This window comes from Adiantum capillus-veneris, chromosome 16 (genome assembly GCF_014529385.1).
Source record: "Adiantum capillus-veneris isolate H3 chromosome 16, ASM1452938v2, whole genome shotgun sequence".
Lineage (NCBI taxonomy): Eukaryota > Viridiplantae > Streptophyta > Polypodiopsida > Polypodiales > Pteridaceae > Adiantum > Adiantum capillus-veneris.
Genome location: NC_140946.1, coordinates 117,766,005 through 117,793,296, shown reverse-complemented (window position 1 = coordinate 117,793,296; position 27,292 = coordinate 117,766,005). Strand labels below are relative to the sequence as shown.

General features: G+C 41.0%; 1 protein-coding gene across 1 annotated transcript; it reads right to left on the bottom strand.

The window, feature by feature from the left end:
* Positions 1–13,949: 13,949 nt before the first annotated feature.
* Positions 13,950–18,387, bottom strand: LOC147439723 (uncharacterized). Its single transcript, XM_086484057.1, has 8 exons — positions 17,404–18,387; positions 17,200–17,307; positions 16,536–16,802; positions 16,300–16,380; positions 15,768–16,061; positions 15,381–15,584; positions 14,289–15,227; positions 13,950–14,234 (listed from the first exon to the last, which is right to left on the bottom strand). Exons 1-8 carry the CDS (start codon positions 18,385–18,387, stop codon positions 13,950–13,952), a joined length of 3,162 nt encoding a protein of 1,053 aa, XP_086340183.1.
* Positions 18,388–27,292: the final 8,905 nt, after the last annotated feature.

Below are 27,292 nucleotides of genomic sequence, written 5' to 3'. Positions count from 1 at the left end.
TTTTGCAGACGATTGTCTCCTCTTCTTGAAGGCATGCCCCCAGGTCATCAAGAAAGCTATGGAGATTGTACAAATATTCTTAGTAGCTTCGGGGTCCCAATGTAATATAGAGAAGTCAAGGCTGATCTCCCTATCGGAAAATGACTCATTTGACCCTTCTGACTGGTCGGGGGAGATTGTCATAAAAGGGAATATATTCAGACATCCGGGAGCCCCCTTGGGGGTGGACATAATTCAAAAGAAAAGATTTGAGTGGGTGCTTGAAAAAATCAAAACAAAAATGAGTAGGTGGGAGTATGCTCTTCTCCCATTCCCAAGTTAGACAAAAGTGATAAATGCCTTTATGATTCCTTATATTGCCTTCACTAGCCCGATTCTCAAGATGGCTAAGTGTCACTGGAAAGAGTTCTTAAAACTAGTTGAAAAGGTTTTTATGGAAAAACAACACGAAATCCTCCAGGCCATGGCAATGGGCCCGTTGGGAATCAATTGCTCGGTCGGTTAATCAAGGAGGCCTCGGAATTCTCAACCCTGTGGACCATGGAGAAGCTTGTTGCACCAAATTTGTTGTTTCCTTGGCTAAACAGGATCAAGTTTGGGCTGTCATGATCAAAGATATGATACAAGCAGCTAAACTTGGCTCGAAAGGGGGAACGTGGAGAGGGGTGGAGGTTCATGACAAGCTATTAGCCCCGATGTGGACTACCCTAAGACTGGGGGGCACATGAGAATTGGTAAGAAAATGCAATAGAATAGCATGAGTCTTAAAGTGGGAGGAAAAAACCAGATACTTCAAGAACTCCATTTTGCATTGGTCCCCCTGGCTTTCCAAAGTTGTAGATCCACCACAAATTCCTATTGGATAGAGACAGCCAGGAAGCTGAATAATAAGGGTCTGAATCGGCTGGGGCATTTCTGGGATAGTGACAACAAGAGTTGGAAAACCATTGACCTTCCTGCTACCCAGTACCAACAGAATAGCTTGAAGGTCTTGCTGGTCCACAAAGTGAGGAAAGATCTTGACAATATAGTGATGCCTATCTGTGATTCTGAGTTTGACTGGAATGTCTAGAAATGGCCCGGAAGAAATATCTTCTAGAAACCCCATCCTAAAGACATTTACCAGACAATGATGCATAAGAAGAATTGGTCTAGCCCCCTTAACAAGATATGGAAAAAACAATGGCCAAAGGAAAGGTGGGTGCAAGTAATGGAGAACATCTGGAAGCCAAAGATTCCACAACACATGAAGGTATTTTTGTGGAAGGTAATTTGGGGTGCTCTGCCGACGGGGGTGAAGATTTAGGAAAGAGGGATTGGGTTAGATCGATGCTTGGGATGCACGTTGGCTAGTGAAGATCTGGCTCACCTCTTCATGGATTGCCCAACTATCAAAGGCCTCACAGGGAAAATATGTAAGTGGGTCCAAAGAACATGAAAATTGGTTTTTTACAAGACTGATCTTTTCCTTGGATGGAAGAATTCACATGTTCTTGCCATCCTCATCAGTATTCAAATCATAAGGTACGTCTTCTTACATAATGTATGGCAGACAAGGAACCGCCGTGTGTTTGAAGGAGGTCTTGAGGTGGCAAGCGTCACAGAAATTATACAAGAGAGAAAAGTGCTAATATGGACGCTCAGACGCAAGCAACACTCGGAGGATTGGTCTAGGACTACTTGTGCCTTGTTGATAGCAGAGGGCATGCCTAGGACGAGGGAAAATCTTGGCTATTGGTAATTAAAAGATCTTAGAAGAACATGATCAGGGACCCTATGTATCAAGGATAAGGGGGCGAGTTGGGTGTGATGGATGCCCTTATAGCCGATGTAATTATGGTCCTTGGATGACGTCATGGCTCATCATGAGCATGTCAAGACCTTGTAATTATTTGGGTTGATAAATATAATTCACTCACAATTGTGAGTTTTGCTATTAAAAAAAAAAAATGCTTTGGCCGATACATACACCAAACAAAGAGGTTTATATTAATTTACTTTAATGCTAAAAGCCTTCGGACCCAAATGCCATGCTTAACATTGTCATGGATGAAGTGTATGCCAAATGTGATGAACCATGAGTTTAAAGCTTAAGGCTGCCCAATGAAGCACTAGGGCCGGGGCCCGAGATGTATATCAAATGTGGTGCCCAAAGCAAGGGAATTAAGCCGCCCAATTGAGGGGAACCGGATTTGTTGTGCTTGGCAATGCTTTAGTTGATATGTATGCCAAATGGGGTGCCCTTTAAGGGCCACCCACCCAAAAGAACCCAAGGACACCCACTTTAAAGGGGGTCATCCTATTTTAAAAGGTATGTGTGAACCAAAGAGGGAAAAGCATGGCGTGAAGCGGCAGGTAGCATGCAGGCATCAGGAGGGAGGAGACTTGATCTGGCGGCGTCCATTCAGATGCTTAGACCGGCATGTCCACAAAGCAAAAACTCCTCACCATCTCAGGGCAAACCCATTCGGTCCTAGCCATGCACGTCCAGCCTTGCCATGTCATTACCTTGATTCCTGCACCACGTCAGTCACGACGTCGTGACTGATGGGCAAGGAAAAAAATAAGGTCATAAAACAAAAAGAGGGGGTTTTTTGAAATCAAGGCATGCACGGGCATAGAAGGAACGAGAGGGAAGGAGCTTTTTTTGCTGGCTCTCTCTGTCAAGCCACGACAAGGAGGGGATTTGTGTGACGAAGGAAGCTTGAAGCATGGGATTCTCTCTCTCCCTCTCTCGGCCGTAATCAAGAGGAGGGTAGGAGAGAAGGGAACGGGGGGAGGAGGAAAGGTAGAATCTCTCTCTCTCTTTCTCGTCCTCGATGAGCAAAGGAAGAAGGGAAATCTCTTGCTCTCTCTCTCGTTCTCCAACCGAGGCATAAAGAAGAAAAGGGGAGCAAGATGTTACGAGCAAGGACAAATAAGGTGTTACAAATAAGGAGGTGACGAGCGGAAGCAGTAAGGAGAGTTCTCTCTCCCGCTCTCGAAAATAGGTATAAGCAAGAGAAAAAGCATTGAAGAAATATCTCTCTCTCTCTCTCTCTCTCTCTCTCTCTCTTGCATAAGCAAGGGACTTGACCTAAAGAAGCAAGAGGAAATCACAGGGCAGGCCAGGAATCAAAGCACAACAATTGGAGCAGAAGTAGATTTGCAGAATCTAAGGGGCAGTTGAAGCAAGAAAAGTGACAGGCAAAAATTTTCTTCACTGTCATCAGTCTAAAGATTAATTAGTAGTTTTTATTAAACCCCAGTTTTGTTAACGGCCGTAAATCTATAAAGGGAGATTAAACTCCTATGTACCAATTGATCCAAGTGTTGGTGCTGCTAACAGCTCGCCTTGGCTACCGATTACATTGTACTGAAAGTTTGAATTGATTAATTGAAGATTACGACAATTTCCAAATCCATTTGTATCTGTTGTTATTGTTCTCTCTCTTTCACACCTCTCACAGCCAAATGCCTGGGTCGACGGATCACATTTTGAACACATATCCCCCGACACTGGGTAATTGTAAAGGGAGCCTAAAATCCTAGTTTTCAGTGAACTCAAGTGTCGGTGATGCTAACAGCCTGCCTGAGCTGTTGATCACAATGTACCCATAGCTTGAATTGATTAATTGAAGATTACGGTGATTGCCAGAGTCATTTGCATCTATTGTTCTTATTCTCTCTCACAGCTCTCATAGCCAGAGGCCCGGCGCCTACCTGGCTCACGTTTCAAACACATATCCCCCGACAACGTGTATGATGTCTCAAGTCCCAAATTAGAGGCCAAACTTACACCAAAGCTTACAAAAGTGTTTTCCATCACAAAATAGGCCTAGAGACCAAGTTTCATTCAATTTGGATCACTTTTGGCTTATCTAACCTCCGAGGGAAGTTGCAAGCAACCAAACAGAAAAAGGATTGATATACCTGACTGAAAGTGTCAAAATCACAAGTTGAGACTTGGGGTGGTTACAATACATCAAGGAGAGTCTACATTTAAAGTTTGGAGCAATTTTGAGTCAGGAGACATCATACGCGTATGAAGACTCCATGCACAGGTTGAGGCCAAATAAGAACTTTAACTAGTCAAAGGACTTCCTTTTGACCCTAGAATCCCAAATATCATTCCAAAACAAAAGTTGGACACCTATAAGTGGACTAAAGCATGTATCCAATGTTGATACTTTGAAAATCACCAGAATTGACCTATAGGAAGACATAATGCGATAGGAGATTGTTTTGTCCATAAGTGGATCTCTTGATATCGGATTCAATTTTTTTTTAAATCAAAATGAAGCTCCACAATAGCTCTACAACATTTAGTGCAACTCCTGAACAACAATAAAATACCCTTTGGATCATTCAATGTTTTTCATCGTTCAAAAAAACATTGTTTGAGGCCTCAAAATGCATCCAGAAGTTAGGGGTGTCTAAAAGCGACAATTTGAGATAATTGTGAAGAAATGATCGCAGTTTTGGACATAGTTTGGACTTTTTCCTAACCAAAGAACTTGAACACATTGGAATAATACTGCTTACATCAAGCTAGAGTTGTTAATCCCAGAACTCATGTCTACTTTAGACTCAAACTCAACTTATACAAGCTATAGGATCCCAGTGATAGAGGAGCATCCGCCCATAATGGATCTTCCAAACTTGCAGTTGATACAAATTAATTTTGTTCAGGTATTTTGGATGAAGGATCATGAGAATGAAGGATTGTATAGATAGATTGATGGCAGTGAGGTCAACCCTTATAGGTACTCAGAGCCATACCTAGAAGGGATGACGGATTACAAGCTCTTATATCTCTATACATATGGAGTTGACTGTCAATGGAAACCTATGGTTTTTGACAAGTATAGATGAGAATATAGAGTTGTAGAAAGACCAAATCCACAGATTTCATTAGAAATAGGTGGATATCAATGAAGGACCACAGATACCTCCACCAAACACGAGAGTTCCTACAAGAATTCCAAAAAAAGAGCCACCTAGATTCCCTCATATAACGATAACAAGAGATTAAATGATCATAGAAATGGCATGCATGCCTCCTCAAGTACATCTCCTGAATGGACCAATCTCCAACAAAATGACCAATCCCTTTGAAGAAGACCAATATACAATCAATTGGACCAGACAAGGAGAGTGGAAATGCTGATCTATCCACCAATGAACAGTGTGGGACCAAATACACCACAATCATTGTAGTCTGGGCTACACCAAGATGCCATACCAAGATCAAATATCAATAGAGGTGGTTATACATTCACCCCAAGAACAAGTGCATCACCACTATTCCCATCATATCCATATTTGAGTGAAGGTCAAGGACCAATTGTTAGACCAACTATAACATGGTTACCTTATGTAGAAAGAGTAAGAATGGAGGAGAGTTCCGGGAATACCCACCTGTTGTGAGACACTCATGAGGATATGAACTAGAAGATGAAATCAAAGAAGAACCTAGGCATAGTCAAAGGCCTGAAGTGAGATAAGGATTGGGAGAGTCTATGGTTAGACTTATAGATAATCAATGATTTAGACTGTCCCAAGTCCAAAAATGGGTGAACAAGAAATATTCAAGGGCTCTAGAGACAAAGTAGTAGCATTTGTGAGAGTAATCCGTGCAGAAGAGGTCAGGGATCCTGATATGCAATTTGCAGGATTCGGACTGACTCTGGAAGATGACATGGCTTCACTTAGTGGAAACATGAGATTTTGAGACTCTAAACAGGTTGCACGAAGAATTCATTGAAAAATTCTCGCCAAAAGGAATAGCTCACAATACGGTCTTGCAAATTCACAAATTTAAGAAGAAAGAGGATGAATCAGTGCTTAAAGTAGCATTATGGCTCAAGAGATATTGAAGTTCTATGCGAGTGGAACTACCTATGCAGTCAAGATTGATGCTGACCTTTATCCTGATACGTGCGGGTCTTCAAGAGGAGCCTAACACTAAATGAATTGATCAAGGAAGCTCTTTATCTGGTGTGAGGAATATAAAGAAAAGGATTGTAAGAGTCAAGAGGATGACACATCCTCTTAGCATAGTGATTCATAGATGATTGAGTCCATTGAAAAATTAGCGGCACCTATTGATCAAGAAAATTTTATCGACGACATGGTAAAGAGGTTAATTCCTCTTGTAAAGTCTGATCCCGGCGGGGATCCTTAGTGGTGCAAAATTTAGGGAAAATGGACAAACCATATGAAAGAAGAGTGCTATTATAGCATGGAATATGCTAGGGAGAGGTATGTACAACCTATTCTAGTAGCATGTAGCAGGTCCAATAGGAGTTTCAAGGACACAACTTGTCTTATGACAACAACCTCTGTTGCCAGGTGCTAGAATGCTTGTAGACATGAGATACACGCCAATGATGGAAGCATATAATAAACAAGCTCTTGTACCAGCTATAATGTATTATAACAACCAAAGCAGGTATTTTCCTTTGAAGTGACAGAAGATGAGAGAAACACATGGAGTGGTGAGGCCGGTACAACCTCCACCTCCTGCGTTTTGACCTGGAGAAACAAGGTATGAGATGGGCTAAAGGACATTGCGGCTCATTGTGAAAAGAGGCTTAGCTAGGTTGGAGTCTGTTTATAGCCAAGAGAATATGCAAGAAGAAGCTCCTCAACAAGAGATAGAGTGTCACAAAAGCTGTAACAACCACTTGGTCAAACAATGTCCTCAGACGGAGATCACTCAAGTAGATGCCTATTGTTTTGATTGTGGTGTCATTCACTTGATCCCCAACTATCCAAAAAACCCAAACCAAGTCATAAAGATCACAACAAATGTCTCAACAATTGTCCAACTATCTAGTAGCTCACAAAACAAAAACGACGTACCAATTCAAGTAGTTACAAGAGCGTAAGCTCAAAAGGAAGCTGTTGAGAATCTAGAGACAAAGAAAACAAAAACTGGCGCAAGTCCAGAGATGGTGAACCAAAGACCGATGCACCTAGTAAAAACCAGGCCAACCTTTGGAGGAAGTGCTCCATGGTTTTTATGCTCGAGTGATGTTCTTTCCATCCCACTATATGCAAACCTTTGAAGAGGAATTTTATATGGGCTTCTTCACTTATAGATCAAAAAATTCCTACCCAATCATTACTAATCTCTGATCAAGGTTTGTAAGCTATTCATCATTGGAACAAAGGAGCAAGATCACCATGCAATTCATGTTCACCAAAGATAAAGAGATTTGCCTAAAGTATCAACAAGGCCTAGAACATCATGCAAAGATGATTGAAGCCAGAAAGCCCAACCACTACTTAGCACCCTAAGTAGCTGTGTCGCGGATGACATGGTCAAGGAGGGGGGATTAATGAGAAATCCCATGAAAGTCCAAAGCCGTTGTATTATCATTGACTATTAAAGAGTGTAAAGGGTCCGAGGGCCTCCAAATTTGTTACTAAATTCAGCTCCTAAGCCTCGTTATTGACCCCAAATAGCTAGGAATCCATTCTTTAAACTCTGGCTAAGGTATAAAAGACAAATTTTCTAACTTTTAACCTAAGTTTTGGATAATGAAAGTGAGTGTACACTGCAACTGAGTACTGTGAGTTTGTGTTTCTTTTAATTTTTTGTGTCTCCCTCAGGCGGTGCTACATTGTGAATTTGAGCATACCAATGCACTCATAGGTGAAATATCTCTCTATCTACGTAATTTTCTTGCGATGAAGTTGTGTTCTTAGGTGTGCCCATCTACGAGCTATTTTCATTCCCTATGCACAATACATGCATCTTAACTCATTTTTCCCCATAGGGATAGATAAAGCACATCCCTAAGGAATCTATAGAGTGCTTTGGAGGTCGAAACCAGCCTACCCAAAATAGGTTTTTTATCTTAAGTGCAATTTTTTTCGAGTGTCAAAAATGACATTTTGAGCATATGGGGATGTTGAGGACACTCTGCACATTCTAGGTAGTAAGTTTCATTACATTCGGAGCATCATAGCTATACAAAATCATCATATAAATCTTGCGGTAATAAAAGTTGCTTTTGATGTTTTTGACACACATCTAAGAACGATTTAGGCAAGAGCACATTGGACTTGGGTTTTTTGAGGGATTAGCTATTTCTTTTAGTCTTCATGCACTAGATGGGTCAGCTACATCCCATAGATTAACATTTTATGTTTGGGGTTCTCACTTTGCTAGCATTTATATGGTGAGGCTTGGCAGCCGGCCTACACATACATGTGAGAACTACATTAAGATCTTATGCTTTGTGCATGGAGAGAAGCACAAAATCTTTGCATACGCATTTGTACAAACACAAAGCAAGAAGGTGCTTGGCTTCACAAAAGTGACATATATACAAGGGTCAGAAAACTGCTCGTAAGACCATCCTCACTTGTACACATCTTTGCCCAAAAATATGGTACATGTGCCATTCCAAAATCGGCATCCACTTTGATTTTGATGAGACATTTGGAGGGGAGGTGCATCAATGACAACAACACTTTGCAATCAACAGTAGCAACAAAGTACAACACAAAGCACTTTGATAATTTGTAGTAGGACGTCATCTTTGATCTGTGACATTGGAGAAATCCCCATTTAAGACCATATTAGGTACAGTGGGAAAATCCAATTCCCAAATTGGACAAGTTTCAATATTTCATGTACAAGGTGTGGACGTTTTGTACTAGACTAAACATTTGAAAGAAACGTTGGCCAAGAAAAATTATGGTTCTGGGTGGTTGCACCATCAAGATACTAGTACGTTGATTCCATTTTCATTGTTTATACTTTATTGTCCTACCTACAACTTATCTTAACATGGAGACATTGGTTTTAAGGTCCACAACTTGTTCAAGCTAAGGTCAAATGGAGTACCTTAATTTTTAGTTCAAGGTCCACACTTGTCCAAGCTAGCACCCATTGAGAAATAAACCGACTTGTGCATGACATCAAAGCAACACACACCTCTAATCTAGAAATTCTTCACTTAAGGTACAAGCCATTTATAAAATGTGTAGCATATGTCAATTGCAACATAGGAGGGCTAGTTTCAAGGTGCATTTGTCTAGGATAGGCTATATGGAAGAATGCAAAGTCCACTTCTTATCTGAGCTACAATTAGTGAAAGGGTAAGCAAATGTGTTTACATAAAAATTTCTCTAAGTACTTTTCCATTGCAACATAGAAGTTTTAATTTGAAGTTCAAGAAACTAGGCTAAAAACATATATAATGAAATAAATACTACCCACAAGAAAACATTAAATATGTTATTGCTAGGAAATATGACGTAGCTAAATAGATATTTGAGTAGATTACTTAATGGAGAGAGATAGATTTCACACACAAGAGATTATAGAGTAGAGAGAGAGAGAGAGAGAGAGAGAGAGAGAGAGAGAGAGAGAGAGAGAGAGAGAGAGAGAGAGAGAGTACACACAATATACGTGGTTCACCCAATGTGGGTTACGTCCACGGGAAAGCAGCCACTCAATGGCTTTAGTACTTCAAAACAAGAAGTAGTTTACAAAGGGATTATACCCTTAATAGAGCTCCCGCCTTGCTTCACTCTCACCACCTCACACCCACCTTGTTGCATTAACTTCACACTATCAAATGTGTGTAGAAATGGCCTCCTTTTATAGGCCAAAAGGGCTGCCCTCTCTCATGAGAGGCAGCCATGTGTAGCCGCCCTTGTGTAGAATAAGTCCAAATCGGACCCTCCAATCCGCCCATGTGTGGCTGTCCTTGAGAAGACAAGCCCGCTTTTGAATTCGGCCACCGGCCATCAGCCAATCGACCGATCGTTTTTTGACCACTTTCCGGCCCGCCGGCCGGCCATAATATTTCAGCGAAAAAGGAATATTTTGGCAAAACCAATCTGCAGCTTTGCTCGAGATTGGCCGCCGTGAAAATTTTGGTTTTCGACGAGGGATTTTTATTTCTGGCGAGTGATTTTCCTTCACGCACGATGGCTTCTCCTCATAATGGGGGCCTTACAAATGTGCATTTTTGCCACAGAAATTTACAAGGGGTAAATCAGGCACCATACTTAACAATCTCCCACTTGGAGAATGATCTCCAAACCAAACCTGTGGACTGCTTTCCATCCTTGCTTCTTATCCTTGAATTCTGATTGAAGATGAGCAAAAGCTCAACTTCTCCTTGTTGACCACCTTTGTAAACATGTATGCAGGATTTTCACTTGTATGCACCTTTCCTAGATTTAGCTTTCCCTCTTCTGAAAGAGTGCATATGAAGTGATATCTCACCTCAATGTTCTTTGTCCTTGAATGAAAGGCCGAGTTCTTCGCACTATGGATAGCACTTTGGCTATCACTGTACAAGACACAATTGTCTTGTTTGAATCCAATATCTTCTAAGAATCTGTGAAGCCACAGAATTTGTTTGCTTGACTCCGTCATTGCTACATACTCTGCTTATGTGGTAGAAAGTGAGACTGCTTTTCGCAGCTTTGAAGCCCAGCTTCCTGTTGTGCCTCCAACTGTGAAGACATAGCCAGTAGTGCTCCTTCGAGAATCTTTGTCACCTGCCATATCTGCATCAGCATACTCTTCTAGAAAAATATCAGTTCCTCCAAAATACAAAGCATTTGTTGTTGTCCCTTTTAGATACCTAAGTATCCACTTCACAGCTTGCCAGTGTTCTTTACCTGGGTTGTCCACGAACCTAGTCACAACTCCCACTGCATGTGTAATATCTGGCCTTGTCCAGACCATAGCATACATTAGAGAACCTACAACTGCAGCATATGGAACTTTAGACATATATGCTATCTCCTCTTATGTCTTTGGACACATATCCTTCGTTAGTTTAAAGTGACCAGCCAAAGGTGTAGAAACTGGTTTTGCATTTTGCATTGCAAACCTTTCTAGTACCTTCTTGATGTAATCCTCTTGAGATAGCTTTATTGTCTTCTTCGTCCTATCCCTTGATATTTTCATACCGAGTATCCTCTTTGCAACACCTAAATCTTTCATTGAAAAATATTTAGACAGCTCCTCTTTTAGGTCTTTGATGTCCTGCATGTTAGCACTTGCAATCAGCATGTCATCAACATACAACATTAGGATGATGAACTTCCCATCTCCTAAATTCTTTGTGTAGACGCAATGATCTGAGTTGCATCTTTTGAATCCATGATCTAACATCCATTGATCGAACTTCAAGTACCATTTTCTTGATGCTTGCTTTAATCCATACAAGCTTTTATTTAATCTGCAAACCATTTTCTCCTTACCTTTTACTTCATACCCCTTTGGTTGAAGCATGTAAATTTCCTCCTCTAAGTCACCGTGAGGGAATGCGGTATTTACATCCATTTGCTCAAGATTTAGATCATGAGCAGCCACAAGGGTTAAGACAAGCCTAATTGAGTTCATTTTTACAACAGGAGAAAATATTTCATTGAAGTCAATAACTTTCTTTTGAGAAAACCCTTTTACCACAAGCCTAGACTTGTACCTTTTCTTCCCACCTTCTTCTTCCTTCAGCTTGTACACCCATTTGTTTTGAAGTGCCCGCTTATGTTTAGGCAACTCAACCAGCTCCCATGTTTGGTTGCGATGTAGTGAGTCCATCTCCACTTGCATGCTTTTTGTCTATTCTTCTTTGGATTCGTGCTAATTAGCTTCTTCGTATGATTCCAACTCTCCAGAATCTAAGATCAAGAGATGGTTGAAGGAAGGAACAAACCTTTATGGAGGTCTACTTGCTCTTGTAGATCTTCACGGAATAGGTTGAGGCTCCTCATTTGATTGACATTGTTGGGGTTCTTCAACACAAATAGAACTAAAGTGTTGACAACATGTCACACACACTAAAGACAGATTAAAACAAAGGCAAATACATTCAACTCATCAGCATTTCATTATTCACCAACTTCCGACACAGCAGATTGCAGAACAAGCATGAAGCATAGAGCAAGAGACTACACAGTTGATTCATCTTGGTCCACAGATAACTTCCATTTCAACCCAAAAATGTGCAGGGTCAACACCTGGCACAGCCCGGTGGTGGATTTCCTTGAAATCCGACTCGGATTCACAATCCCTTGATATGCATATTCTCCACCACCAACATTACTCTCTACACTGGTTCAGCTTCATTCTGAGCCTCCACATCTGGCTCAGTCATACCCTACTCTTCAACTACTGACTTAGATGCCACTATGCCAACAGGTAAAGTTTCCACTGCTTCAAGCACTTCAACCTGCTGATTCATCTCTGCATCATCCTTCAATTCTTGACCTTTCTCAATCTGTTCCTCCAACTGAACATCAGCCATATCCCCTTGCAATTCTTTCATCTTTAAATCCTGAGCTAATTTGAACCACATTTCTCTGTCCTTTTTGACATCCTCTAACTCCTGCAGTAATTCACCTTCATGCTCACTTACAAATCCCTGCTTCATTGTCTCATATGGATGCTTTATTGCTACAACAAGTCTTTTCTTCATAGACTTCCACACTTCCTGAACTGCTTGCAACATCTGTTCTTTCAAGACATAAATTTCTCCCTCTGACATAAGCAGTGCATTGACATCCACATCCTCACCTTTTACTTGCTTCTCCAATTCCTTCAAAGGAATCAATCTCTGATGTAACATTTGAACCTGAACCTGCAACTCAGCATTAGTCTTTGAAAAATGCTCCATTTCCTCATTTAATCTGGCATCTAACTTCATTGTCTAATCTCTGAATAGTCCCAAAGACATTTTTATTTTTGAAACTTCTGCATGATGCTTTTTCACCATATCCTCTAACTACTTCTGATGTACTTCCTGAATCTGTGCCAACTGCAAAGTCATAGCTTCCAACTCCATGTCCTTCTGCTTTACTTGCACTTTACCTACTACTGAATCTGCAACCTGTTTCAGCTGCTCCTCCATTTGTACCTGCTGACCCAACACAAATTCTTGCACCAACTTAAGCATCCTTATAGCACTGCCAGCATCTTCACATCTGCCTTCAGTTTCAAAAGATGTACTTGGAGTAGCAAATTCAAAATCTAAAGCTTTAGCAACACCCTACTCACCAGCACTCACCTTTCTCTTCTTGGACAAAGTAAATGTTTTGCCCAACCTTACTGGTGTTTGAACATCTGCAGGGACTTTTTGTGAGAAAACAGATAACTCACCAAAGTCTTGGAAGAAATCTGGGCTATCCACAGCTTCTCTAGCCTCCTCCTCTGTGTAACCAGCCTCCATTAAATCTTGAAACTGCTTTCTCTTTGCTGGTTCTCCATCAAAAAGCTTTCTCTTTGCTGGTTCTCCATCAAAAAGCTTGTACAATTCATCAACTTGCTCTTTAATTTTGTTCTTCTGAAGTTCTGACTCAGCAGCAGTAACAGAGATATTTGGAACCACTGTTTCTCCTGCTTTCACCATCCCAGCATACTTGAATAATGCAGCTAGGAATGGAGCCAATCTACTGCTGCACTGACGCTTCCTCCTATCTGGAGTAAACACTTCTGCATGAATTTTTTCATGGACCCAATGTGCCCAACTGAAACAACCTCCCTGCTCAACAAATGCCAATGGAGCATAATTCTCTTTTGACATATAGTCAAATTTAGCCAGAAAACACACCCTCTCAAGATACCACTTTAACTGTTCCCTGCGGCCATACTCTACATTTTTGAGCATGTAATACAACCTTGCTCCTTCTCTAGACCCAAAATCCTTCTTTAAACAATCATCTGAACACTTAGGTGGAACAGCTACTGTTGTGAATGGTAACTTGAAAACTGCAGCAATCACCTGTCGGCACAACACAATCTTATTAGATATTGCTCCTCTGGTCTTCCTCAACAACTCTGCCTGTGACTTTGCATAAAAATTTCCTTTCCATTCTTTCCATGGCAACATTGCATACTCATAAAGCCCCAACTGTCTGAGCCAATTCTCATTCTTCTCTGTATCAGCTTCCATCTCAATCTTGAGATCTGTGTACGGATCCATCAAACTCTACAACATTTTATTTTCCAACAAAGGTGGCGGTTCTTCCTCTGAGAACTCTTCTTCTTTTTCATCGCTTACATCCACCCTCAGGTTAATTCCCTTTCTCCTCAGCCTTGTTGCGACAGCATCTGCCGACTCAGTTTCAGCCTCGGGTCTCATGGCTGCTGCTACAGGCTTTGCTTTAGGGGCCATAGTGCTTGATGAAGGAGTAGATGAAGAAGGCGATTGCAAGAAGTAATCAGCAGCTAAGTACTTGCACGGCGAAGAGACTAACATTTCATGCAAATGTAGCTACATGTATCCGTTGAATGACCTCTTTGACAGCTCCCGCACCCCAATAATTACCTCTAGCGGCGAATAATCTCCCAGCAAACCCAAATATTGTTGATCATTAAACCATTTACTTCCAGGTTTAAAAATTCCGATCCAGTAAATGCCGATGGACCAGATTCCGATCAACCAACATCCGATGAACCACACTAAATGACTACATACTGGATTATGTTTATCTGAATTGAATCTCCACTCATTAGAACCTTGCCAAGCACTCCTCGTGCCTTCCTTCATGACTTGTTCTCTGTTGAAACCCTTATCAACATTACTTCTAATACCATAGTCACCTGATAGCAATGCTTGCTGACTCTGAAAATCTGTTAATTCAACTGCCTCACACAAAGCAGCTTCTACCACTTTTGGTGTCAACCAATCAAGGTGAGGTGGTTTACCTTGAAATTTCTTTAACCTGAATCCATTAACTGGTTTGTCCACTCTGGTTCCAAACACATCAGCAACTATAAATGTGCCTTGGCCTAAATCTTCAACAATTTGATAAGGACCCTTATACCTCAAAGTCAATTTCCCTGGGAATGGACCAAGCCTATAATTATACAGCATCACCAAATCTCCCACTTTAAACAGTTTGAACTTGACATTCATAGCTACCGAAGCTTGTCTTCTCCTCTGGATAATCTTAGTGATGTAAGAACTCACTAGCCTGTCCTCTTCTAGCTGCATCAAATACTTACTTCTATGCTTTACTGACAATGCAGGAGACATTTTCTTAGCAGAAATTCTCAAGCTAGGTACCACAAATTCCTTAGGTACTACAACTTCCAACCCATAGACCAACCTGAATGGTGTCATCCCTGTGGTGACTTTGAAAGCAGTTCTGAATGACCACAGAGTTGAATCCAACTTCAGGTCCCAATCCTTATGATCATCCTGCACAATCTTTTTCAGAATTTTAACCAGAATTTTGTTGCTACTCTCTGCCTGTCCATTGGCCTGGGGATGATATGGGGTAGACTTCTTATGTAATATCATATGAGTTTTAGTCAGCTCATGTATGACCTCATTCAAAAAATGTGTCCCCCTATCACTCACCAACTCAATTGGACACCCAAATCTTGTCATAATGTTATGATACAAAAACTTTGCCACACTGGCTGCTTTGTTATCCTTTAGTGCCACAGCTTCCACCCGCTTAGTACAATAATCTGTAGCAACCAAAATGTACCTGTTCCCACTAGAGCTAGTGGGCTTCACTGGTCCTACAAAGACCATACCCCATTTTTGAAAAGGTTCCAGAGGTAGAATAGGATGATCTGACATCCTGTCCCTATTGTCTGGTTGACCAAGCTTCTGACACACCACACATCTTTTGGCATACTCATGTGCATCTTTTAACAAAGTAGGCCACCACAAACCTGTCTGCAAAATTTTCTTTCCTATAATGTCTCCTGAAAAATGTCCACCAGCTTGTCCATAATGAGCTTCCTGTAGAACTGCTGACTATTCAAATTTTGGAACACACCTTCTTATCACTTGATCAATACCCTTCTTGTATAATGCTCCTGCAATCACCAAAAATGGTCTACTTTTCAATGCAAATTTCTTCTTTTGATTAGGTGAAAACCCTCCTAGCATAACCCCATCAGTTAGGTACACCAACATCTGATCATCCCAAGAATCGGGAACTTCTTGCTGAACTGAAAATAAACATGCATCAGGTAACTGATCATCCACACCTGTTGGAGATTCCTCTGTTTTCAGTCTGCTCAAATAATCTGCCACAGCATGGTCTTTCCCAGTAGTATGAATAATCACAAACTCAAATTCCTGCAAAAGCAACATCCACCTTGCTAATCTCCCTGTAAGTAAGCATAGGCTTCTTAACCAAGTACAACAAAGCTTGGTGATCAACATGAAACATCACCCTGTTACTGAGTAAGTAATGCCTGAACTTATTCAATGAATATACCATGCCCAAAGCTTCTCTCTCAATCACAGTGTAATTCTTTTTTGCTGGTGTCAACATCCTACTTGCATAATACAATGGTCTATACCATCCCCTGACCTTTTCCTGCATCAACACAGCTCCAATTGCAATATCCGATGCATCAACAAAAACATGAAAAGGCAATGTCCAATCAGGAGGCTGCAGTATTGGTGCTACTGATAGCATTTCCTTTAACATTTAAAAGGCTGTCTCCTGTGGTTCATCCCATTTAAAGGCAACATCTTTCTTTGTAAGATGAGTCAAAGGTGCACATATATTAGCCAAATACTAATATACCTTGAGTGCCACTTCACCTGGCCCACAAACCCGCTGAGCTCCTTCACATTCTGAGGTGATTTGGCTTCCTGAATTGCTTCAATCTTTTTGGCATCAATGGCCATCCCATCAGCAGATACTACATGTCCCAATAAAATACCACTCCTGACTGGAAGTACACTTTTATATGGATTCAAGGCCATGTGAAATAGTCTGCATCTTTCCAAACATAACTTCAAGTGAACCAAATTCTGATCCTTCTTTCCAAATACTGAAAAGTCATCTACAAAAACCCTCATAAAATCCTGAAGATAAGGTTCAAATGTCTTATGAGCCACAAAGTTGAAGGAAGGTGGACCATTCTTCAACCCAAAACTCATCACTGTATATGCAAATGCTCCCCACTCAGTGATGAAGGTTGTCTTGTGTTGGTCTTCTAGAGCTACCTTAATCTGATTGTAACCTGAAAAACCATCAAGAAAGCTATACATCTCATGTCCAGCTACTGCATCCAACACAGCATTACAAAATGGCATAGGGAATGGATCAGTAATAGTTCGCAGCATTTAACTTCCTATAATCCACACACACCCTCAACTTCCCATTCTTCTTTGGCACAACAATAATTGGTGACAACCATGACACTTCATTAACTGGCTTGATGAATCCAACTGCCAATAACTTATCTATTTCCTGCTTTACTTGCGTTGCAAAATTGGGGTTCATTCTGTATCTCTGTTGTATGATTGGTTTAGCATCCTCTCTGAGATTAATGTGATGTTGATGTAGTTCAGGATCAATGCCCTTTACCTATGAATAATCCCAAGCAAATACATCTTTATACTCCTACAATAGCTGAATCAAACCTTTCAAAAATTCCCCTTCAGCATGGATGCTAATTCTGACCATCTTGGGATCTTCTTCAGTTCCCAAATTAAACTCTCTAACTTCATCCTCTTTTACTCTGCTGGAGATACCAAACCTATTATCATATGTTTTTTCTGCCATTACCCTTGCTTCCTTATCCTCTTGATCAATCTGCTCTTTTTGAGGCACCTCGGAATACCGATCTATCATCTGCAACACTTCTGATCCAGCAATCTCCTGGCCTAGAACTATTTCTACTTCTTCCTCACTTTGATCTTCAACCTTCTGTATTATCCCTTCTACATCAACCTCAAAGAGAGGCACAATAGTGGGATTAGCTCTCAAAAATTCCTCCTCTTCATCATCTTCCACTGCATCTGCCAAGTTTATGGTCTGAGCACATAATGGTTTAGTCTTTGGAGGGATTTTTTTTCTTCCCTGCATTGATATGGTTACTGACTGCTTCCCCTTTTTTATCATGACAACATTTTCTCCCCAATCCTGCTTAACTCTAGGTTCTTTAAACCAGGGTCTTCCCAACAACATCTTGTAGGAAGAATCTGAATCCTGCATTCTAAGTACCACAAAGTTCACAAAGAAAACCATACCTGCAATTTCAATTGCTTGCTGCTTGAGAATGCCTAAAGGCTGGACTCTCCACTGGTCTGTCATCTTCACTTGAAATGGTGCTGGAGCTAATGTTTCTCCTAACTTCAATCTTCTATAAACCTCCTCAAGAAGTATATTCACCCCTGATCCTCCATCCAAAAGCACCTCTTGAAATAGAATGCCTTGAAACATTACTGCCACCACAGGTACTACAAAATCCACATCTGCTGGATCAATCTGCTGCAGGATTACTTCAGAATTTTGGTTTGCCAACACTTGTTCTTGCTGACCCTGAAGCTTCTTCAACAATTTCTCTTTAAAGGCTGGAACTATACATAATAATTGATCTAATGACAGTTGCAAGGGAGAGTTCACCAGCACCTCAAACCAATCTTTGTCTTCTTTTGTTGGCATCAAACCTGGCTTGTCAAGCTTATGTTGCTTCTTGGATACCTCCAACTCTTCATTCTTCTCTTCTGCATACTGAACCTACTCTCTCTGCACTTTTTCATGAACCTTATCCCTCACATCTTTCTGCTCTCTCCAATTAATTGGTCCCTTAGATTTTGCTCTTGTGACTGCCAATGCTTCATCTTCTTCCACCTGAACACATTGGTAACAATCACATTACCATCCTTCTTCATGTTCCTTATGCTCAGCCTGATGTACTATGACTAGCTCTGGTTCCTGCTGCTCCTGAATGTCCACCAAAATAACATTGGCCTGAGCTTGTTGATTATGTTGTGGTTGCTGCTGCACTCCCTATTGGTCTGCCTGACCAGGCCTCACAATGGGCATCCCTCTTTCTCCCCTGTGTCTAACCCATAATTCACAATTAAGACCAACCCAATGGTCTGGTGATCCACAATAGACACAAGGAATCACTCTATCTCCTCTTCTCTGATTATTGTTTTTCTCTCTCCAAGGAGGTCTTGGAGGTCTTGGTGGTCTATTAAATGGTTGTCTTTCTCTAAATGGAGCTACCTGATTTGCTACAGCTTCAACTCTACCTCTTCCTGTATTTGGCTGCTCCCTATTCCTGGGGTTAAACCAACACCTAGAGGTGGCATGCCCTTCTTTGTCACATATTTCACAATACAACTTAGCTTTGGGTGCCAACAATGAATAACCAATGCTCTTTAATTTACTCACCAATTCCCCTTATTGAATTGCTTTATCCTTTTTGGACTTCTTCTTTGTGCTTTTCTTCTTCTTCTTTGACTTTTCTTCAACATCACTTGACTCAGTGTCATCATCTGAATCAACATCTTCATCAGTTTCATGGGCATCAGTGGAGTCTGAATGATCATCAGAATCCTCATCCTCTTTGGGCCTGCTCTTCATTTTGGGTTTGCAAGTCTTTTCTCGACTCTGACTGCTACATCAACTAGTGCAGCAAAACTTGTACCTATATCCACACTTACCACAACATTCTTTAAATCTTTCCTCAAACATGTCAAAAAATATCCTGCCAACATCTCATAAGTGGGTCTCTCATTGCCCTGAAGTCTCTCAACCAAAACTATGAACTTTTGAGCAAAATCCTCAACCACCATATCCCTTTGTCTGATCACCCTGAGTTTCTGAATCTCTGTAAAAAAGCTGCTTTCAAAGCATTGTAGGTAGCAAAATGAGCTATACCATATTGGCTAAACCAACTCATGGATTTGCCTTCTAATGTAGCTGCAAATTGCTCCATCTTTGTTTGGTCATTATGCAAGGCCTGATAACCACTAGCCTGCCACTTTTTTTCAAACTGGGCAGCATGACAGTCTGCATCTTCTTTCAACTTTCCTCTAAATTTGGCTGCTTTCACTGTAGGGTTTGGATGGGCCATGGGAGGATTTTTGGGTGGTCTCCTAGGTCTTTGCCTGGTAGCCCCCTGTAGTGGGTCAAACTGAAGCCTTCTTCTTGTCCCTGCAGGTTTTCCTGTCAAGGCAAGTGCTCCAACAAATTGCCTCACGTGCCTCCCATATGCTCGCACAGAACCCTCAGCCCCTTGGTTCAATAACTCGTGTTCACTGTCACCGAACTCCTCCTCTCCATCAGAGGCATCATCATAATGAAAAGGATCAATATCAAGGTTTCCTGATCGTGCCCGTGCCCTCGTATAATAAACTCTGCCTACTCTCCTCTCTTGTTGTGACATACATGATTCTCCACAGATTCACAACAGCACTATCGCCAAAGTGTTGGGGTTCTTCAACACAAACAGAACTAAAGTGTTGACAGCATGTCACACACACTAAAGACAGAGTAAAACCAAGGCAAATACATTCAACTCATCAGCATTTCATTATTCACCAACTTCCGACACAGCAGATTGCAGAACAAGCATGAAGCATAGAGCAAGAGACTACATAGTTGATTCATCTTGGTCCACAGATAACTTCCATTTCAACCCAAAAATTACATTCTCGCGTGAACCAGCATGACCTTTAAATAGGAACTTCTAGCAGTTATAGCAGTTACATCCGATTGACCAAAATCCGACTAAGTGTTGATTGATCAAAATCCGACTTATCAAATTCCGACTAACTAAGTGTTGATTGACTAAGACATAAGTACAGTAATGGTCTGGTGCAGGGTCAACAGACATTGTTTCACATTGTCATCATTTGCAGTCCTTGAGTCTTCACCGTCCTCAAGCTCCATGTACTCATCACCTGTTTCTTTTGTTTGTTTTCTGTCCAAGTAATCTTTGTACATATTTTGTTCATTAAAAATTACATCCCTACTCCTTAAGACTTTACCATCTTCAGGATTCCATAGGCGATACCCAAAGTCACCTTCTCCATAGCCAATGAAGAAACACTTTTTGGACTTTGCATCTAGCTTTGACCTTAGGCTTCTATCTATGTGCATGAAAGCTTCACACCCAAACACTTTGAGAAATGCATAATTCACCGGTTTACCTGTCCATGCCTCTTTTGACCGGTTGATTAAGTACACAGACGTACTTACAGCTTCCGCCCAAAGTTCAAGAGATAGGCCTGCATGTAGCCGCATGCTTCGTGCTCGCTCCATGATTGTCATGTTCATCCTTTCCGAAATCCCATTTTTCTAGGTGTCCTTGGGATTGTCCTTGCCTTCGAATGCCATTGCTAGCACAAAAGCTTTCAAAAGTTTGGCTGCAATATTTGGCTCCATTGTCAGATCTAAGGCATTTAACCTTGGTACCTGCTTCATTCTCCACAAAGGCTTTCCACCTTTGAAATATGGAAAATACATCGGACTTTCCATATTTCAAAGGCTTTCCACCTTTGAAATATGGAAAATACATCGGACTTATTCTTCATGACATAAATCCATGTTGTTCTAGTCGCATCGTCTATGAATGTTCCATAGTACAATGAGCCACCAAGTGATGGTGTACTTGCAGGACCCCAAACATCAGAATGAACCAACTCAAGTTTTTTTTTTCTTTCATTTCCTGAATTTCGAAATTTTATCCTTTTGTTTACCATAAACACAATCTTCACAGAACTCTAAGTCCACTTCTTTCAAACCTGGTAGAAGCTTCTTTGTTTGAAGGATTTGCATTCCTTTGGCACTCATATGCCCAAGCCGGTAGTGCCACACCGCACTGTCAACTTCTGTAGTTGTTGCACAAGCTGAAGGTTGCGTGCTGATAGTACACAAGTAAAGTGTACCCACCTATTCTCCCTTGTCAACCACCAAAGATCTCTTTGAGATCTTCCACCGTTTGTTTTCGAATGCAATGTTGTGACCTTTATCGTCCATTTGTCCTGTAGAGATCAAAATTTTTCCGAAGAGAAGGAACATGCCTAACATCTTTAAGCTTCCATCCATTTCCGTTAGCAGTTTTGATAGAAACTGTACCTTTGCTGACAATGTCACAAGCTTCATCATCTCCCAAGTATACATACCCAAAATTACCTTTGGTGTAATCTTGGAAATGTTGCTTGTGTGGTGTCGCATGGAATGAAGCCCCGGAATCTACTATCCACGAATTAGACACATTGTCTAATGAGAGAATTAGAGCATCTTGCTCTACTTTACCTGCCACATTGGCCTCCCATGTTGGCTTGTTGTCTTGAGACTCAGTCTCCTTCTTCTTCTTGGACCATCAATCCTTCTTGACATGGCCCTTCTTGCCACAGTTCCAACATTCAAGAACTGACTTTGTGCGTGACTTGCTCCTTCTTGAGCGATCATGACCCTTTTGGTTTTTGAACCTCTCCTTAGGCCTTCCTCTTTTTTTCACTTACGGTGCACCACTTGATGATTCTCCTGTGCTTCTCCTTCGTATTTCCTCGCTTACGAGAACACCCACAACATCATCAAACTTAAGAGTATTTGTGCCAGAAATAGAATTACTTACAACCATTACAAGGTTGTCCTAACTATCCGGTAGAGATGATGATATAAGGAGAGCTCACACTTCATCATCGAAATTGATTTTCACTGATCGAAGTTGACTTATGTTTGTGTAAAGTCATTTAGGTGTTCGGCAACTGAACCATTCTCTGCCATCTTTAGATTGAACAAGCGCTTCATAAGAAATACCTTATTGGATGCAGATGGTTTCTCGTGGAAGTCGTCAAGTGACTTCATCAAGTCCTCCGTGGTCTTCATCTCCAAAACATTGAAGGCCACCGTTGACGCCAAGCTTAACCGGATTGTTCCCAGTGAATTTCGATCAAGGACATTCCATGCTTCATCTGCCATTGTTACGGTCTTCTTTGCAAGACCGCCTAATGGCAAATAGAGGTCCTTCTTGTAGAGATAGTCTTCAATCTGCATCTTCCAATGTTGGTAGTTTTTGCCGTTGAACTTCTCAATCTTGAGCTTCCCTTCCTCCGCCATAACTCCCACTCAATTCAAGGAATTCTTTCCTGGAGATAATTTAGCTACGAGCAAACCTTGCTTTGATACCAGTTTAGGAAACATGACGTAGCTAAATAGATATTTGAGTAGATTACTTAATGGAGAGAGATAGATTTCACACACAAGAGATTATAGAGTAGAAAGAGAGAGAGAGAGAGAGAGAGAGAGAGAGAGAGAGAGTACACACGATATACGTGGTTCACCCAATGTGGGTTACGTCCATGGGAAAGCAGCCACCGAATGGATTTAGTACTTCAAAACAAGAAGTAATTTACAAAGGGATTATACCCTTAATAGAGCTCCCGCCCTGCTTCACTCTCACCACCTCACACCAACCTTGTTGCATCAACTTCACACTATCAAATATGTGTAGAAATGGCTTCATTTTATAGGCTAAAAGGGCTACCCTCTCTCATGAGAGGCAGCCATGTGTAGCCGCCCTTGTGTAGAATAAGTCCAAATCGGACCCTCCAATCCGCCATGTGTGGTCGCCCTTGAGAAGACAAGTCCGCTTTGGAATTCGGCCATCAGTCATTGAATTCGGCCACTGGCCATCGGCCATTGACTTCCAACCACCGGCCACCGGCCATTGACTACCGACCACCGGCCAACCGACAGCTTGTTTTCCGACCACTTTTCGACCATCGCAGCCGGCCATAATATTCCGAAGAAAAAGGAATGTTCCCGCGAAGCTTTGGTTTTTGATGAGTGAGTTTTATTTCTGGCGAGTGATTTTCCTTCTCGCACGATGGCTTCTCCTCATAATGGGGGCCTTACAAATGCGTTTTTACCACAAAAAATTACAAGGGGTAAATCAGGCTCCATACTTAATAGTTATTTTATACCAAATTGGAGAAGTTAACGTCCAGAAGCATCCAATTATGCATAGACCCTAATAAAGATATGCATGCATACATTGACGTCTCAAGACCAACCTTGAAGACAAAGCTGAAGACAACCCTATGACAAGACTGCACAAGGTCGTGTCAAGGGACGACATGATTTAGGAAGGGGGGAATGTTTGAGGAAAGATCAAACGGGCGTCCACCTGGCCGGACACGTAGCCGGACACCACATTTGTACTCTATTAATTATCCGAGCTAGTGTAGTGATACTCTCTGTAAATCCTAATTCCAGAGTAGTAGGTCAATTCCATGAGTTGTTATACTGTCATGACAATTGTAAAGGTCCATGTGAACCGGCCACTGGCCATTTAGAATGCCCTAGGTATAAAGTTCAATAGTTTTAATGTGAAAAGGGTCTTATCTTTAGAAGAACAAAGAGCTCTACACGCTCAAGCTACGAGATGCTCCAACTTGTAATCGACTTTTCTAATGATTGGAATCCATTTTCAAATTTGAAACTTGCATTGTGTTCCTCCCTCTTTGCTCTTTCAATTAAGTATGAACATTGTCAGTTTTTTTGTGGTTCATGACTACGTGTTAGTGAGCCTTAATTGCAGATTTGAGTGCTTAAATCATTGTTCTTAGTAGTTTTGACCATAGGAGAGTGTTCTTAGACCATAGGACGATAGTTCTGGATAGTTTTATTGCAGTTTTCACGACCTTTTTCATGATGGATCGTGATTTTGGTACCTTGTTGGATTGTGATTAAACTTGCTACAATAGTGCCCCTAGGTGTCCTAGACCTCCTCCTAAAGTTTCATTGTATTTCGAGTCCGTTCAAGTGCCGAAATGGTGTGATGACCTAGAGCTGTGAGAAAGGACATAGGCAGATTTCCTTGATCATTGAGTGTTGGTTTGCTTATTGAGCTAGTGCATTTGCTTGTTAAGGTTCACTTTGTGAGATTGACGATCTCATAGAGTCTCTGTGCCCCATCCGAGTCACTTTCCTTGACTATTGACATTATGTTAGTGCCAGAAAGCTATGATGCAGATGTCCATCGCGGCGATCCACAAACATTGGCGCCGTTGCCGGGGATTTGATCCTTAGATGGTGAGTGACCTAGTGCGTATTTAGAGCGTTCTTTTTCTAAGATTTGTCTCTCCATTCCATTTACACCTTAGCAGTGAAGCAGCTAGATACGGGGTTTAGTGCTTGATAGAGTCTAGAAGTTGAGGACTTGCTAGATCTACTCTTGAGAAATAAAGAGGGTTGTGAGTGAGATAGCCAAAAGCATTTCATTCTCCGATTTTCTCGCTGCTTTTAGAGTGCTTTACCATTTTCCGTTACGACTTTATTTTGTACCCTTTTGTTTGTTTTTGTTTCATGTTTCATTTTAGTACTTAGGAGTAGGGTAAGTAGAAACTACAACCATCAAATTTGGGCTAAAAGATTGAGGGTAAAAGGGTGAAAACCATATTTTGGGCGAAATGACCATAACTCTGAAATTCTAAAAATTTGATGGTAGAGACCTTAAAAGTGATCCAAGTTTAAAAATTTATGGATCAAAGGCATTAGCAGACTCTCTAGAAGCAATCTGAGAAGTTTAGTCAGATTCTGTGGAGGAACATGGATCGCGATCCGTGTACCCCAAAAAACCATTTTTGGTGAAAAGTGACCAGTTACAGTGAGCATCAGTGGGAAACTGCTCTGATCAAGTTTGCTTGAAAGAAAAACTCAAAAATCACATCAGAATTGGTTGTTAGGGGAAAAACAACAAAACAGACATTGTAGACACAAAATTGAGAAAATCTTGAGATTTTGGGATCGAAATTCAAAACGGGGTGAGATTTGGCTTCTACAGGGCATAAAGAACCAACATAACAAAATTCATGAAAAAATGCTGCCAAACATGGATCGTGATCCATGTACCTTTTTGACATTTGGGGTTTATATTTGACAAGTACATCCCTGATATCATTTGAAACAACCTTGCCAAAAGAAACTATGTCAAAAAATTGAAAAAAGTTGGTCAATATAGCCAAATACAGAAACTAGTCAAAAACCGCAGGGCAGACACAAAAAGTCACTTTTGACTAGGAAAAAGTTGTCCAAATCCAAAACGATTTGGGGAAGAGTATCACCATAACATGGACTACAAGTTGACCAAGTTTCATGTCCAAATGTGGTCAAACATGGATCGTGATCCATGTACCTCATGAAAAAATTTTGAAAATTTTTTGGCGCAGATTTTAGCAGTAGGTAGCTGGTACCATTTGGAACACTTTTCCCAAAAGAACCAAATGCAAAAAAGTAGTAAAAAGTGGTCAAAAGAGCCAAAAACAGAACATTCTCAAAACTGCCACAGCAGACTGTAGAAGTCAGTTTTGGTTGGGCAAAATTGATCCAAATTCAAAAAGATTTGGTGAGCAAGCTACAAACATTATAAGCTATCAACACACCAGAAATTTAAATCCAAAAGTGGAGGAACATGGATCGCGATCCATGTACCTCTGAGAAATTTTTGGAATAAAACTTTTCAAGCTGGTGGAAGAGACCATTGTGAACAAAAGTCCCGAAAGAATTTTTGTCAAAAAAGTTCAAAAACTGGGTGAAAAGAGCCAAAAACAACTCAAGGTGAAAACCCTAAAACAAACCTATGAATTGACTTTTGCTTGAGCTAAAGTGATTCAAATCACATAAAAACCATATAGTAGGGATCAGTGGACCAAGGGGAAGCTGTTTGGCAAGTTTCATTACCTTCTCACACATAGGTACATGGATCGTGATCCATGTTCCTTTGTTACAGACTGATACCATATTTGCACCATACCTAGAGCCCATCACAAGGAGTCTAGTGGTCTTTTCAAAAGTGAATTTGGACACCAAAAACCAAGTCAAAAGTCCTGAACTTCAAGTACTCTGTGCATGTGCTAGAATTGACCTAACTTTCAATCCAGAGGTCAATTTTCAAAAAATTTGACACCATAGGGTCTCCTAAGTCGTGATGATTTTGATGGTACCAACAGAAGTCAATTTGGGCTCCAAACATGGATCCGATCCATGTACCCATAGTGACAGCTTGACCTAAAACTTTCTAGATCAGTAGTGCTTACACAAGAAAACATATCCCCAAGTCCAATTTTGGAAAAAAATTGAGCAAATTTGGGTCAAAAGGGAACAAAACAGGTGACAGACCGAAAACCTCTTTGCAGACCTTGTATTGGCCATTTGACCTATCAAACCAAGTCCAAATCCAAAAAGATTTGAGATTTAGCTTGTGGACATAGTCAGGATCAAACCCCTAAGAGGACAAGTCTAGATGTGGTTGAACATGGATCGCGATCCATGTACCTGAACCTTAAAATTTGATGAAAATTGGTATATAGCTTGCATATGACCTTGTCTACACATAGTCAAATTTTGGGAAAATTTGGAAAAAAAAGATGACAGGGAACATGGATCGCGATCCATGTACTTCTCAGCATAGTGGGGGTATCTGACTTGGTGATCTTATAGACATACGTGAGTATATCCCAAATCTCAAGTTTGAGCTAAAAATACCTTCTAGAGATCAAGAAACAAGCCAAAGTTTCTGTTTTCTGGTCCTGAGACTGTTTTGAGT

Bases quoted from the DNA above. Each gene is read 5' to 3' on its own strand.
- LOC147439723 (XM_086484057.1), bottom strand. From the start codon at position 18,387: ATGCCAACAAAAGAAGACAAAGATTGGTTTGAGGTGCTGGTGAACTCT. The intron at 16,062-16,299 runs GTCAGGGGATGG...TTGCTTTTGCAG, and splicing joins CTGTGTTGATGCAGGAAAAG to GAATTTGAGTTTGTGATTAT. The intron at 14,235-14,288 runs GTAATTATTGGG...GGATACATGTAG, and splicing joins GAGATTATTCGCCGCTAGAG to CTACATTTGCATGAAATGTT.